This window comes from Mauremys reevesii, linkage group 2, assembly GCF_016161935.1.
Source record: "Mauremys reevesii isolate NIE-2019 linkage group 2, ASM1616193v1, whole genome shotgun sequence".
Classification (NCBI taxonomy): domain Eukaryota; kingdom Metazoa; phylum Chordata; order Testudines; family Geoemydidae; genus Mauremys; species Mauremys reevesii.
The window spans coordinates 184,816,752-184,831,451 of record NC_052624.1 but is presented as its reverse complement, the minus strand read 5'-3'; the positions used below and the strand labels follow the sequence as shown (position 1 = coordinate 184,831,451).

The window sequence follows — 14,700 nt, the reverse complement described above, 5'->3', positions numbered from 1 at the left end:
AAGTAAATGTAAAAGTCACTGCACCACTATTTTGGTTTTCTCTTCCAGACTCCTGCCTTAAGTTCCCTATTGTGTTCTCAGTTATATGCATTTTTACTGACTCCTGCTTTTGCCATAGGTAACCATAAATTAAATCATCATAAGAAATTAAATATGAGTTTTCTACACCTGAATTTTGGGTACAATTGTCTATGTATCAACAACCATAAAGGTTTGTGGTGAACTTTGGAAGTTAGGACAGTGAAATACATAAAATGCCTGGAAGGGCTCAGGTCAATATCTCTGAATAGTTACATCATGGTGCCACTTTTGGTTGGTTGGCAGACTCAGGGATGTGCACAGGAATAAAAATTTGATGGCTTTTGGAGGGGCATGTTCTGTGCCCCTGCCGCGCCCCTGGGGCTGAAGGAGTTTGCTCTTCCCCTGGGGCCGGAGGAGTTCTGTGTCCCTACCAATTATTTGGGGGCTGTGCCCCTGCTTGCACCCACTTGTGCACACCCCTGGGCAGAATGTAGCAGTTGTGTCCATACTATTAGTTTTTGCAGAGTATTACCGCTCCATCCATTCTCACAAAGTGGATTTTCTGGCATTAAAATCAGCAGTAGCACACAAACTACAGGCCTATTTCTGTGGAATAGAGTTTCAGGTCAGACTGGACAAAAGACAACTGGCTATTAGCTACTGTTAAGTGGATGCTACTGGACAGAGATTATTAGCTGCCATGACATCTATGTGTTTAGCTTTCTGGTCAGCATCCTTGTCAGACAATCAGTGGCCCTAGTGGCTTGTGAATATGACCCCATCTTCAACACATTAAGAAGAAAGATATGTTTTGAAGTACTTTCTGCAAGTCCAACTTCAGCCAGAATGTTAGGGCACACCTCCATCATAAGAAGATGGTCTGGTTTATTCCAGGGGAGGAGGCGGAGGCGGAGGCAGAGGTGAGCTGGGGTGGGAGGGTGGGGCAGGGAGCTGCCGGTGGGTGCTAAGCACCCACCAATTTTTCCCCGTGGGTGCTCCAGTCCCAGAGCACCCACGGAGTCAGCACCTATAGTAGATGCCTCTGTTTTACTCGTGAGTCTTCCTGTATACGTGTGTGCTGGCAAGTGGGTAATGAAGTCTTACAGGGACATGTGATCATGGCACCTGAACTGGAATCCATCTTTAACCTGGTGCATTTCCATTGAGAAGGAGGGGTGGGAATCCAGAGGGACAAAGGATTCCCACCTTATGCAAAAGATATATGTAAGTGGGTGGAACAGAGAAAAGGGGGCGGCCATCATTAAAAATCCCCTAGCTACCACCTGAGCTGGAACAAGGGCTGTACCAGGGGAAAGGATTGTGCCCAGACTAGGAAGGTGTCCAGTCTGTGAAAGAAACTTATTGAAACATCTCTGAGGATGAGATTTTATCTGTATTCAGTTTTATTACTGTATTAGACTTAGATTTGCGTGTTCTATTTTATTTTACTTGGTAATTCACTTTGTTCTGTCTGTTACTACTTGGAACTACTTAAATCCTACTTTCTGTATTTAATAAAATCACTTTTTAATTATTAATTAACCCAGAGTATGTATTAATATCTGGAGGGGGACAAACAGCTGTGTATATCTCTCTATCAGTGTTATAGAGGGTGAACAATTTATGAGTTTACCCTGTATAAGCTTCATACAGGGTAAAATGGATTTATTTGGGGTTTATACCCCATTGGGAGTTAGGCATCTGAGTGTTAAAGACACTTCGGTAAGTTGCTTTCAGTTAAGTCTGCAGCTTTGGGGCATGTGGTTCAGACCCTGGGTCTGTTTTGGACGGGACGAGCGTGTCTGACTCAACAAGACAGGGTGCTGGAGTCCCAGGCTGGCAGGGAAAACAGGGGCAGAAGTAGTCTTGGCACATAGGTTGGCAGTCCGAAGGGGGTTTCTGTGATCTACAGCAGACATTACATCACACATCAACAGTTTGAAGGTTGATATCAGTCCTTTCATTCTGATGTACTTTGCAGTAGAGCTAGAAGACAAAAATTAAAATGAATCTGTAAGCGTCATTAGTTATAAATTAGGTGCCAGTATGTATAATGTTGCTGACATGGTAGTACTAAAGATCCCAGTGATAACCCAGAACAAACCAGAGCTTTTGCTAAGAAAATATTTAGAGATGTCATCTGTTAAGATATTACCCATAATTTCCTTGGGGTAAGCAAGATTAAGTGGTGAACAGATAGATCTAGATTAGCATTCGGTTTCAGTGGTTCCAGACCAAGGATTTTAATAATAGATTTAGTACTGTTAGAAGTCCTGGAAACCTTTGCATCAGTGGTGGGCAACCTGTGGCCCGTGGGCCATTCACAGCCCATCAGGGCAGGGGTGAAAGTAACTTAAAGGACTTACCGGTACTCTGGAGTCCTTAGGAGTGGGCAGGGCCTCAACCAGAAGAGGCGGGGCCTTAAAATCCCAGGGCGCTTTAAATCAAGATTTAAAGGGCCCTGGGCTGGAGCTGTGATAGCAGCAGCTGGGAGCCTTGGGCCCTTTAAATCACCCCCGGAGCTACCAGCTGCAGAGGCGGCTGGGAGCCCCAGGGGTGATTTAAAGGGCCAGGAGCTCCAGCTGCTACTACTGCAGCAGAGCCCCGGGCACTTTAAATAACCATCAGAGGGGGTCCCAGCCTCTAGCAGAGCTTTAAAGGCCAGGGCTTGGCTGCAGTAACAGCAGCCGGGAGCCCCTGGCCCTTTAAATCACTGCCAGAGCCCTGCCGCCGCTACCCCAAGGCTCCAGCAGTGGGGCTTGGGTGGCGATTTAAAGGGCCCCGGAGGGTAGCGGCAGTGGGAGCCCTGAGCCCTTTAAACTGCCACCCGAACCACACTGCTGCTGGTTTGCCTTCTGTTGAATCTCACTCATTACTTCATCTCAGATTCACTTCCTCCTTACCCACTGCATTACAGTTCACACCCTAAGGCTCCTGTTTGTCTGTGTGTGCTCTGTAGAAGTGGAAGGGCCTGGTAAGGCAAATGAAAGAACATGCTATTGTTTGAGCATGAGAAAAAAATTACATTGCAACTTCTACACAGCGAGTGAGCAACTCAAGGTCAAAAGATGCTATTTTTTATCATTGGGTTTTATGTTTTTTCACCCATGACATTTCTTGGCTCAGAGTCCTGTGAACTCTACTCAGCAGGACTTCAAACATCATGGTAAAATTCCCTTTAAATTATTTATAAATCCTCATTATTTTCCCCACTCACTATGTTTCACTACCAATGGTTTTGCTATCTTTCAGGCAAGAGAACATTATAGTTCTGGAGATTCCTAGCTGACAGCATGATCTTCTGTTCCAAGCCATTGGAAGCCAGCCATCCGTCTACGCAAAAGACCTTTTATATGCAGTGGTGTTGTAGTCCCAGGATATTAGAAAGACAAGGTGGATGAGGTATTATCGTAGCTTCTGTTGAAGCTGGTACAATAAAAGATATTACCTCATCCACCTTGTCTTTTTAAAGACCTTTTTAGGTGTTTGGGACTGACCAGCACATCTCCAAACGGAGGGGCTCAGGAGCTACAGAGGCAGACCTAATAAATATGCTCTGCACCAAAATCTCAACAGCCACCTGAAGTTCATAAAATCCAATGGAAAATCAACAAGATTCTGCTTTAGGTTGGTGATGTATTACAACCTTCTTGAAAGCACCCTACATTCATTCACACCCCCATGTACTCTTTATAACCCCCTCAGAAGAGTTTGGACTCATAATACAGGACACAAATACTACACATTACCCCCTTGGGACAGTTAGGACTGAACGCATGGACTATACACACACCCTTCTGCCTGGCAGAGTTTGGAATACTCAGGCTTTGGCTACACTGGCGCTTTACAGCGCTGCAACTTTCTCGCTCAGGGGTGTGAAAAAACACCCCCGAGTGCAGCAAGTTACAGCGCTGTAAAGCACCAGTGTAAACACTGCCCCAGCGCTGGGAGTGCGGCTCCCAGCACTGTAAACTAATCCCCACTGGCGTCGCGACCACACTCGCACTTCAAAGCGCTAGCGCTGTACAGCTGTAAGTGTAGCCATACTCTCAGACAGGTGACTCAGGACAATCTGGCATGGCTGGTTTGTAGTGTGCAGCATACTCACGGGGAAGGCAATGTAAGGCATTTCATTTTATTGCCCCAGCCCATCATGTAGACATAGTCATTGATTTAATTTGGAATTGTAGTTACTCAGGACCTTGGAAAATGAAGCCCCTACTTCATTAATTGGTTATTACTCTGCTGAATGTTTTAGCCTCAGGGTGGATTACTGCAGGCGTTCTCAACCTTTTACTTTCTAAGCCCCCCCCCCTATGCAATAAAAACATGGCCCACCTGTGTCACAACAACTGTTTTTCTGCATATAAAAGTCAGGGCCACATTAAGGGAAAGGAAGCAGGGCAGTTGCTTGGGCCCCACATCCCAGGGGGCACCACAAAGCTAAGTTGCTTAGGGGTTAGCCTTGTGGGGGTGGGACTCAGGGTCCTGGGCTACAGAGCCAGCTCCAGGCACCAGCCAAGCAGGCTCATGCTTGGGGCGGCAGATTATAAGGGGCAGCATTCCATCCAAACCTAGGGCGGCACGGCTGCCCTTTTTTTTTCTTTTTTGTTCGCTGCTCTGGCCGCCCTGTAGGGGGCGGTTGCGGGGAGGAGGGGAGCACCCTGCTGGGAGCCGGCTGCGTGCTCTGTCTGCCCCAGCCGGTGCCAGGTCTGCAGCAAGTCCGGCAGCCTGCGTCCTTCCCTCCCCGGAAATACAGAGCCCTCCCGGCAGGTGGTGCGGCGGGAAGGGCCGAGTGGTGAGCGCCCTGGCTGAAGGAAGCCCTGGCCGCCCCCCTTCTCTCTCTCCCCCCCCCGCTAGCCAGGGCACACACTCCACTGCCCGGGGCACGTCTGCAGCGCAGGGAGTCCCGCTAGCTGAAAGTTTGCACCCTGACTCCGGCTGCCCGCAGGTTTTGTTTTGTTTTTTTTTTTTTGCTTCACTGCTCCAGCCACCCTGCAGCGTTTTTGTTTTTTTTCCCTTGGGGCGGCAAAAAAGCCAGAGCCGGCCCTGCTGGGCTGCAGTCCCTAGTGGTGGGGTTTGGAGTTTCTGTCCTGAGCCCTAGAGAGTCTAATGTCCACCACACTTGGTGGCTCCCCTGAAACCTGCTGGCAGCCCCTAAGGGGCCCTGGACATCTGGTTGAGAACCACTGGTTACTGTACTATGCAGTAAAGAAAGAAATGCCATAGCTGTGAGATATTCAACGACCTCTTGATTACAAGACAGAAAACCAAAGCCATTTAGCACAAAAATCTATCAAAACAAATTTACCAGAACAGTTTTTTTTAAATGGAATATCAAAACTACACCACCTCTTATTACACAAAGCCATGGCCAAGATTTTACAAATTCATCTTACTCCTTTCTGCATAAATCAAAGGGAAATGCAGCTCCTACCAAACTTTCCACTTAAGTATTTACCTGACAGAATCTCTGAGGGCTGCAAAACCTGATGAGCTAGAGGTTTCAAATGATAAATGGGAGGAGTGCCTGAAATTCCACTGTGGAGTTCAATCTCATTAATTCATTATGCTAAGCAAATAACAAAGGTAAATTCAACAGTTCAGTTACCATCTAGTTAGGTTCACACCCTTTTGCAATGTTCAAACCATTTCCTACAGAGATTATCTTCTTCCTTGTGGTCTCAAGTAAAATAAAATCTCTCCTTTCAAAGGCATGACCTGCCTGCCACACAATATTTTTTTAAACAGCTTTTTTTTTAAGTGTTTTGTTGTACTTCACTTTTCTATGCTGCTTTGTATTAGCAGGAAATTGATTTAATAACTCAGATGGCTGGTTTACTTGGATGTAATAAACAGATTTAAAATTACTGTAGTTTATATCCAATGCTATTTTATTTAATTTTGTAATTTTACCAGCTTCATTTTTAAAAATATTGTAAAAATGTCCTAAATATCCACCTTCATATTTAGAGTCTGGATTAAATAGGAGGGGGCTCTTTGCAAAATATTTTGGCCTATCTTTTTAAATATTTGAATTTAACACTGATAAAGACATAAATGTACTTCATTAGGAAACATTCCATCTGACATCAGTAATGGAAGGCAGAGTCTTTTTAATACTCGTTTTTAAAGTCATTTGACATTAAAAAGTTCAGCAAGATACACACACACACACACACAAAGAAAAAGTGTCTGTTGGCGGGTCACTGCCAGCGTTGGTGATCAGTCAACATCCAAATCTCAGGCATTGTGTTTATTCACTGTGTATGTGTGTGTGTCAGGGACAAAGAATTGGGCAGTGTCTCCAAGGTATTTGTCAACGTTTGCATGTTTGTTCAGAGTGTCTGACATTGTTCCTGTGTGTGGGTGACAATGTTTGTGAGGGTGTGTCCGTGTGTGTCCTTTCCCCGGGGTTAGGGCCGGGGGGGACAATCAGAGCTGCAATCTGGCCTCTTGCGTATGTCGGTGAGCTCGCGTGTGGTTTGGGAGTGTTTGGCAGTGTCCCCGGGGCACGCAGTGCTGGAGGCTGGTGTGGCAGGGTGTGCCCGCCTGCGCATAGCTGGCCGTCTGTGTCAGCAGGTGGAGTGAGAAGGGCGGGAAGGACGGGCTTTGCTGGGGTGGCCCGCTGCGCTGCGGGCATTGCGGCGCTGACAAGACCCCAGGTCCCTCGAGGAAGCGGTGACCTCTTTTTGCGCGCGGGCGTGTCTCTGCGCGGGCGGGCGCCTGCTCAGCGCGCTCGGGAGGCGGGAGCCAGGAGCGGGGCCGGGCGGTCGGTCCCGCGGGGGCCGCCGAAGGAGGAGAGAGGAGCAGGCCAGGGGCCGGCGCGGGATGGCGGCCAGCGACCCGCGGAGCGCGCAGGAACTCGCGCAGTTTGTGAGTGCGGGTCTCGGGGGGGCGGGCACAGCCCGCGAGCCGCTCTCCAGCGGGTCTCCCTCTCTGGGGAACACGCTCACTGTCCGCAACCCAGAGAAGCGGCTACAGGGAGGGAGGAGGTGCGGGTTCCTCTCCGGCGCGCCGCCGAGTCCGGCAACAGTAGTGGGCGTGGCAGCCCCTTCCTAGCGCCCCACGGCTGGGGGGCAATAGCTCCGTCCCACGCTGGAGTCTCACCTTTTGGAGCCAGTGGCGTAAAGCGGAGATCCCCCCCCCCAAGGGGAGGGTAATAGACTGTTCTTTGTAAACCGCAGCTGCTAGACTCGGGCTAGTTTGGCTTATCACGCGTTTAAACAGCGAAACAGGTAAGTCAGGCTCTGTCCCAGCCAGCAGCTCTTACTGAGACCCCCCGCTCCCCGGAAAAGTTACAGCAGGGGAAAGTTTGTTCCCCAACTTGTAGTTACACTTAAAGTTTCCTTAACTAATCTTATTTGGCCCCCTGTGCCTGGTTTCCCACCTGTCAAATGAAGATAATGCTGCTCTGTAAACCCACGTTGAGATCTAGGGATGAAATTGAAACAAACAGGATGGTAATATTGTATTAAGGGCTAGTTTACACTGGCAGCGCTTTAAGTTGCCTGTGTGGTCGTGACCCAGCGCTGGGAGCTCTCCCGGCTCTAAAAAACCCACCTCCACCAGAGTCGCAGCTCCCAGCGCTGGTGCACTGTCTACCCCGGCACTTTACAGTGCTGAAACTTGCTTCACTGTTTTTTTCACACCATTGAGGGAGAAAGTTGCAGTACTGTAAATTGCCAGTGTAGACAAGCCCTCACTGGTATTTCACACTTATCGTGCCTTCCATCCCATGAGTTCAATATGTTTTACAAACATACCAGAGGGGTAGCTGTGTTAGTCTGTATTCACAAAAACAACGGGGAGTCCAGTGGCACCTTAAAGACTAACAGATTTATTTGGACATAAGCTTTTGTGGGTAAAAAAACCCACTCTAGATGCATAGAGTGAAAATTACAGATGCAGGCATAAATATACTGACACATGAGGAGAAGAGAGTTGCCTTACAAGTGGAGAACCAGTGTTAACAAGGCCAATTCAGTCAGGGTGGATGTGGTCCACTCCCAATAATTGAGATGGTGTCAATACCAAGAGAAGGAAAATTGCTTTTGTAGTGAGCCAGCCACTCCCAGTACCTATTCAAGCCCAAATTAATGGTGTTAAGTTTGCAAATGAATTATAGCTCTGCAGTTTCTCTTTGAAGTCTGTTTTTGAAGTTTTTTTGTTGAAGAATGGCTACTTTTAAATCTGTTATTGAATATCCAAGGAGATTGAAGTGTTCTCCTACTGGTAATTTTGTATGTTACCATTCCTGATGTCTGATTTGTGTCCATTTATTCTTTTAAGAAGAGACTGTCCAGTCTGGCCAACATACATGGCAGAGGGGCATTGCTGTCACATGATGGCATATATCACGTTAGTAGATGTGCAGGTAAATGAGCCCCCACTGATGTAATTGGGTCTTCTGATGGTGTCGCTAGAGTAGGCAATGGGGTTTGTTACAGGGATTGGTTCCTGGGTTACTGTTTCTGTGGTGTGGCGTATAGTTGCTGGTGAATATTTGCTTCAGGTTGGGGGTCTGTCTGTAAGCTAAGGCTGGCCTGCCTCCCAAGGTCTGTGAGAGTGAGGGATCATTTTCCGGGATAGGTTGTAGATCGTTGATGATGTGCTGGAGAGGTTTTAGCTGGGGGGCTGTATGAGATGGCCAGTGGTGTTATTTTCCTTTTTGGGCCTGTCCTACTACAGGGTACCTGTCTCGCTCTGTCAGTCTATTTCCTCATTTCCCACTTGCCTGCATCTGTAATTTTCACTCCATGTATTTGAAGAAGTGGGGTTTTTTACCCACGAAAGCTTATGCCCAAATAAATTTGTTAGTCTTTAAGGTGCCACTGGACTCTTCATTGTTTTTACAAACATAGTTAGCCTCACAACACCCATGTGACAGAGGTATCCCCATTTTGCATACAGGAAACAAACACAATGAGATATAATTATGCAGAAGCCAAAGAAAATATATTCCACTTTTAATTACTTGATTCATCATCGGTTGGGAGTGGTACCTGAGTGATACCTTCAGTCTGTGTGATTGTGTCTCACGCTGATCTTCTTACTAATTAGATTGCTAGTTACAGCTCTTCTAAGCCAATCTGGAAAATAATAGTTGTATTTGTTCTTTTGTGTGTTCATACATAGAATCTTAGAACATTAGGGTTGGAAGAGACCTCAGGAGGTCATCTAGTCCAATCCCCTGCTCAAAGCAGAACCAACACCAAATAAATCATCCCAGCCAGGACTTTGTCGAGCTAGGCCTTAAAAACCTCTAAGGATGGAGATTCCACCACCTCCCTAGGTAACCCAATTCCAGTGCTTTGTCACCCTCCTAGTGAAATAGTGTTTCCTAATATCCAACCTAGACCTCCCTCACTGCAACTTGAGACCACTGCTCCTTGTTCTGTCATCTGCCACCACTGAGAAGAGCCAAGCTCCATCCTCTTTGGAACCCCCACTTCAGATAGTTGAAGGCAGCTATCAGATCCCCCCCTCACTCTTCTGCAGACTACATAATACCTGTTCCCTCAGCTTCTCCTCGTAAGTCATGTGCCCCAGCACCCTAATCATTTTAATTGCCTTCCGCTGGACTCTCTCCAATTTGTTCACATCCCTTCTGTAATGGGGGGACCAAACCTGGACACAGTACTCCAGGTATGGCCTCACCAGTGCCAAATAGTGGGGAATAATCACTTCCCTCGATCTGCTGGCAATGCTCCTACTAATACAGCCCAATATGCTGTTGACCTTCTTGGCAACAAGGGCACACTGCTGACTCATATCCAGCTTCTTGTCCACTGTAATTCCCAGGTCCTTTTCTGCAGAACTGCTGCTTAGCTGGTTGGTCCCTAGCCTGTAGCAGTGAATGGGATTCTTCCTTCCGAAGTGCAGGACTCTGCAGTTGTCCTTGTTGAACCTCATCAGATTTCTTTTGTCCCAATCCTCTTATTTGTCTAGGTCACTCTGGACCCTATCCCTACCCTCCAGCATATCTACCTCTCCCCCCAGTTTAGTGTCATCTGCGAACTTTGAGGGTGCAATTCTTCCCATCATCCAGATCATTAATAAAGACAGACATCAGTAAGATCCAATGAACTTCTTAGCCACTCATCTCTTTCACACACTGCTTTTCTAGTTTGATTTTCTTTCTATTTCAGCACAGTATTGTCTGTGAAATTATCACACCAGGTTTTATTTTTCACAGACTAGAAAGCTATTCTGAAGTGTCAAAACGGTATATTCTTTGCTGATTTGGGTGGATGTTTTAATTAAATAGTTATTTTTTACAGGCAGAAAACCTACTACAGCAACTGCAGGAGAACTTTCAAGCTTTGACTGAAAAGTTAACTCTGAGAAATATCCTTTTTTATTATTCTGTATGTTACTAGATTAATAGAACAAGTTCAGTAGGCTTTTAAATAAGCTTATATAAAAAAACACTAACTGTTTCACCTGATTGGTTTATCTGATATTTTACTTTGAGAAATCAAGATCTGGATACACTTACAGTTCAGTTTGGTATTCAGAAAGATCCTGAATTCAATTAACCACCCATTTATGCAGAAATCCAAATTGTAGCGTAGTTAAATATTTTACCTTTCCTAAGAAGAATGCTGATATTTTATGGTAAAGACTAGCCAGTGTACAGCAGTTCTTGCTGAGGGAAGTCTATAAGAAAAGGTGGTAAGTTGTCTGTAATATCCTGAAGGCCAGGTACAATCACCTCGTCAAGAACCGTAAAAGAGGAAAAAGAGAGGTCTATAAGAACTGTTTTTTAAATTAGTGTATCATGGCTAACAAATAGAAAGTACAGACAAACTTTCTTTTAGCCTTCCATGTATAGGGAAAGGAGAATTGGACCCAAAGAAAGAGAAGCTGAGAACAAAAAGGGCTCTGAGGTATCTCTCACTAATTAACAATACAGAAACTGGGTCACAGATATCTGGAAACTTGTTACAGCTTATCTTGTGCAGCAACCAACCTCCTCTTTTATTTCCCCCCCACACACACACCACATTTTTGTAATTCAGCTTCTGTATACATTTTGATTGCATATTTATGTTGTTCACAGTTGATCTTACAGGTAGCATTAGTAGATGGAGCTGTAATTCACTATGGCCTCCTGGGTAATAGGGCAGGGGTCTCAAACTCAAATGACCATGAGGGCCACATAAGGACTAGTACATTGGCCCCATGGCCGCATTTACTGACACCTCCCCACCGCCACCATCGGCCCTGCCCCCACTCCACCCCTTCCCCATTCCCAGCCAATGGGAGCTGGTGGAGGCAGTGCCTGAAGCAACAGCCACACACACCCCTGCACCCCTCCTTCCGCAGGTTCCGTCGGCTCCCAGGAGCGGAGCCGCTCTAGGTAAACGCTGGGGAAGGGCGGGGGGAGGTGTAAGGAGCTTGCGGGCCACAGAAAATAACCCACGGACCACGTGTTTGAGACCCCTGTAATAGGGTATTATACAGCATAATTTCTGTCTTTCAGAGCAACTTCTTGAGGCACATTCCTCACAAAAAAAACAAACAAAACAATCTGTTAGGAAGAAAGCTGTTCTAACTCCACTGAGGGTACGTCTATACTACCCGCCGGATCAGTGGGTAGTGTTCAATGTATCAGGGATTGATTTATCACATTTCGTCTGGACGCGATAAATCAATCCGCTAATTGATGCCCGTACTCCACCTTGGCAGGAGGAGTAAGCGGAGTCGTCGGGGGAGCCACAGCAGTCGACTCACCGCCGTGAGGACGGCTAGGTAATTCAAACTAAAATACTTCGATTTCAGCTACGCGAATAGCATAGCTGAAGTTGCGTATCTTAGTTTGAACCCCCCTGCTAGTGTAGCCCAGGCCTGAGTAGGTAGGCATTTAAGCAAGCATTCAAAACACTCACCAAGCATGGCCCTTTTCAGATACTATAAGACTACTATTGCAATGCAATTTTGTAACATTCCTTCCAGCTTCAGTTTTACATGATAGATGAACAATGAATGGACATGATATGGAGACAGCTGGAAGAGGAACTTCTGACTGGTAAACATTTCACAGAAGTGAAAGTCAGCAAAACCATACTCTTGCTATACAGAATGTTCTCTTTAACTTTTTACTGGAAGAAATGGGTGAACGTATTGATGACCTTGAAAAGCATGTCACTGACCTAATGGCACAGGCCGGGATAGAAAATACCAATGAGGATCTGATGGTGAGAGTCACTCTGTAAAACAAAGTTGTGTGTAGTTATGCTGTAAGCTGCCTCCTCACTACTGGGAAGGAAGGCTTGGTGCCCAAGTTCTCCATCCCTTTTAACAGTGGGCATGTGAGTTACAGTTTGTGACTATGAAGGTTGGAACGGAAAAGGGGAAGGAGTCTGTCCTCCCACTCTAGCATCTCTCTCATATCAAGCTCATTAAGGGTCCACTAAGAATTGTCTACACTGTCTGAACCAGTTGTCAAACTTCACTAGTAGACAAAGTCCTGGTGCAGACAAGGCTCAACATGGATGAAAGATTGTCTCTAAATCAGAGCATTATTTAGAGAAATTAAGTTTTTGGTACTTTGTTTAACGACGAAGGCTTCCTATGCATTACATCTTTCCATTTGGTCTTGATACCTGAAGCTCCACTAAAATGCCAAAAATAAATGCTTTGGAGTGCATATATTCCCTTAATGGGAACTGCACACCCAGATCCACAATGTATTCTAATAGACTATCACCTTGTAGATTCCATTTAAATGCTTAATATTAAACGGAATATCTCATAAGTAACAGTTTGAGACTAACTCAGAAACAGAACTTACGTAAGTTCACACTACATATTTTCAAATCCTGAACTAATTTTAGCAGATTTCTAAGGTGACATCCCAAGAACACAGAGCAAAGTTAGTGCCTAAAATTGCCTTAATTTAGGCTTCCATTATATCCTGAATTGTAGTGTGTGTTGGGGGCGGGTTAGGGGTGGAGTCAAACATATTGCAATCTTGCATCCTGACAGAGATTAGCACCTGATTTTCAAATATTGTTAAAATATTTTGCCATGTAAGTCTGCATTTAATTGGAATCTAAATTGTATTTATTAAAAATGACCTCAACCTTTTTTTTAATTTGATATGCCTGGGATTTGATTCTGCTAACAGCATGCACTATAGCAGGGATCGGCAACCTTTAGCATGTGGCCCATCAGGGAAATCCACTGGTGGGCCGGGACGGTTTGTTTACCTGCAGCATCTGCAGCTTTGGCCAACTGGGGCTGCGGGAAGCAGCGTCCAGCACATCCCTCGGCCCACGCTGCTTCCCGCAGCCCCCACTGGCCTGGAATGGCAAACCACGGCCAGTGGAAGTTGCGATTGGCCGAACCTGCGGATGCTGCAAGTAAACAAGCCATCCCCGCCCACCAGCAGATTTCCAACGGGCTGCGTGCCAAAGGTTGCCAATCACTGCACTATAGCATGCTGCATTTTAAAACTATTTATTTTTCAGCTAGTTGTATCTAAATTTAACTAGAAAAATTAAAACTATCACATACCTGAACTATCACAATGATCCTAATTTGTAACTAAAGAATTGATGAATCAAATTATGGTGCCTAGATCTCTGGAGAGAAGCCAGAGAAATAATAATAAAATTTAAATAACTAACAGCAGTCAGCATACTTCATAGTTATACAGTTGTCTCACTTTAATTGTCCTGTAGTATTTGGTGATATTTTCCTTCTATTACCATGATTTTCCTTTAACCCATCTGAAAAAAAGTCCCTGAATTTGAGATAAATGAGTTGATTTTGTGATTTAAAGGAACCCATATTAAACAGAGCAAGGAAGTGCAGTAAATTATGTGCACTATATTCTTCTGTCACTTCTGATGCCTAATTTCTGTGGGGAAAAAAAAATTCATAACCACCATCTCAAATCTTAAATTAAGATGTTAATTATACAAGGATGCTCCTATTATACTGAACCATATTCATTAATTGAATAAGCCAATAACTTTTTTTTTTGCACAGCACTGAAAATGAGAACATACTGATCAAGAAATACAGACTGATTCTGTATTACATTCTATTGCGAAAGAGGAAGAATGTCATTTACAAACAAGATGTGTATTTCTACAAAATTCAAGTGAGAAGGACTTCAAAGGGTAAAATTTTTAGTCTTGCACCATGACTGACAACAAGAATATCTATTAATATTTCAGCAATCACAAAGAATAGCTCCAGTGAAAGAAAAGTATATAATCAAATTATGTCATGCAAGATATGAAGTCTCCATTTTTTATTACTGATCCAATAGAGGAAAGATGAGTTATGACCAGACTAATGACACATTTTACTTAAGATTGCCACAGAAGAAACACTATCTTATCAAGAGATAACACCAAATTTGTGTACAATATTAATTGAAAAAATCCAAAAATATTCTGTAATGAATCTGCTCAGCCATGTAATTTTTAAAATGATAAAGATTAAATAAAAAGCTATTCATTTTCAAAATAAATGTTTACATTTGTTTCAGAATTTCCTTGTTTTTGAGTTTAATAGTCCCAGAATAACTGAATTCTGTTGTGGCAATGTATTTCCACACTTGCAATATCGTGTATGCATGAACCCACATTATTTTGTCACTCTTAGTTTCAGTGTGCGCACGAGCTCTCTCTCTCTCTCTCAGAATATGTACCCATAGTA

The 14,700-nt window shown here is 44.8% G+C and overlaps 1 protein-coding gene across 1 annotated transcript; it reads left to right on the top strand.

Moving 5' to 3' along the window:
- The first annotated feature begins 6,701 nt into the window (after window positions 1-6,701).
- HSBP1L1 (heat shock factor binding protein 1 like 1) lies at window positions 6,702-14,084 on the top strand. Its single transcript, XM_039523081.1, has 4 exons — window positions 6,702-6,897; window positions 10,305-10,371; window positions 12,130-12,224; window positions 14,023-14,084. The coding sequence occupies exons 1-4, from the start codon at window positions 6,853-6,855 to the stop codon at window positions 14,026-14,028; spliced, it is 213 nt and encodes a 70-aa protein (XP_039379015.1). The 5' UTR covers window positions 6,702-6,852; the 3' UTR covers window positions 14,029-14,084.
- The last annotated feature ends 616 nt before the right edge of the window (window positions 14,085-14,700 follow it).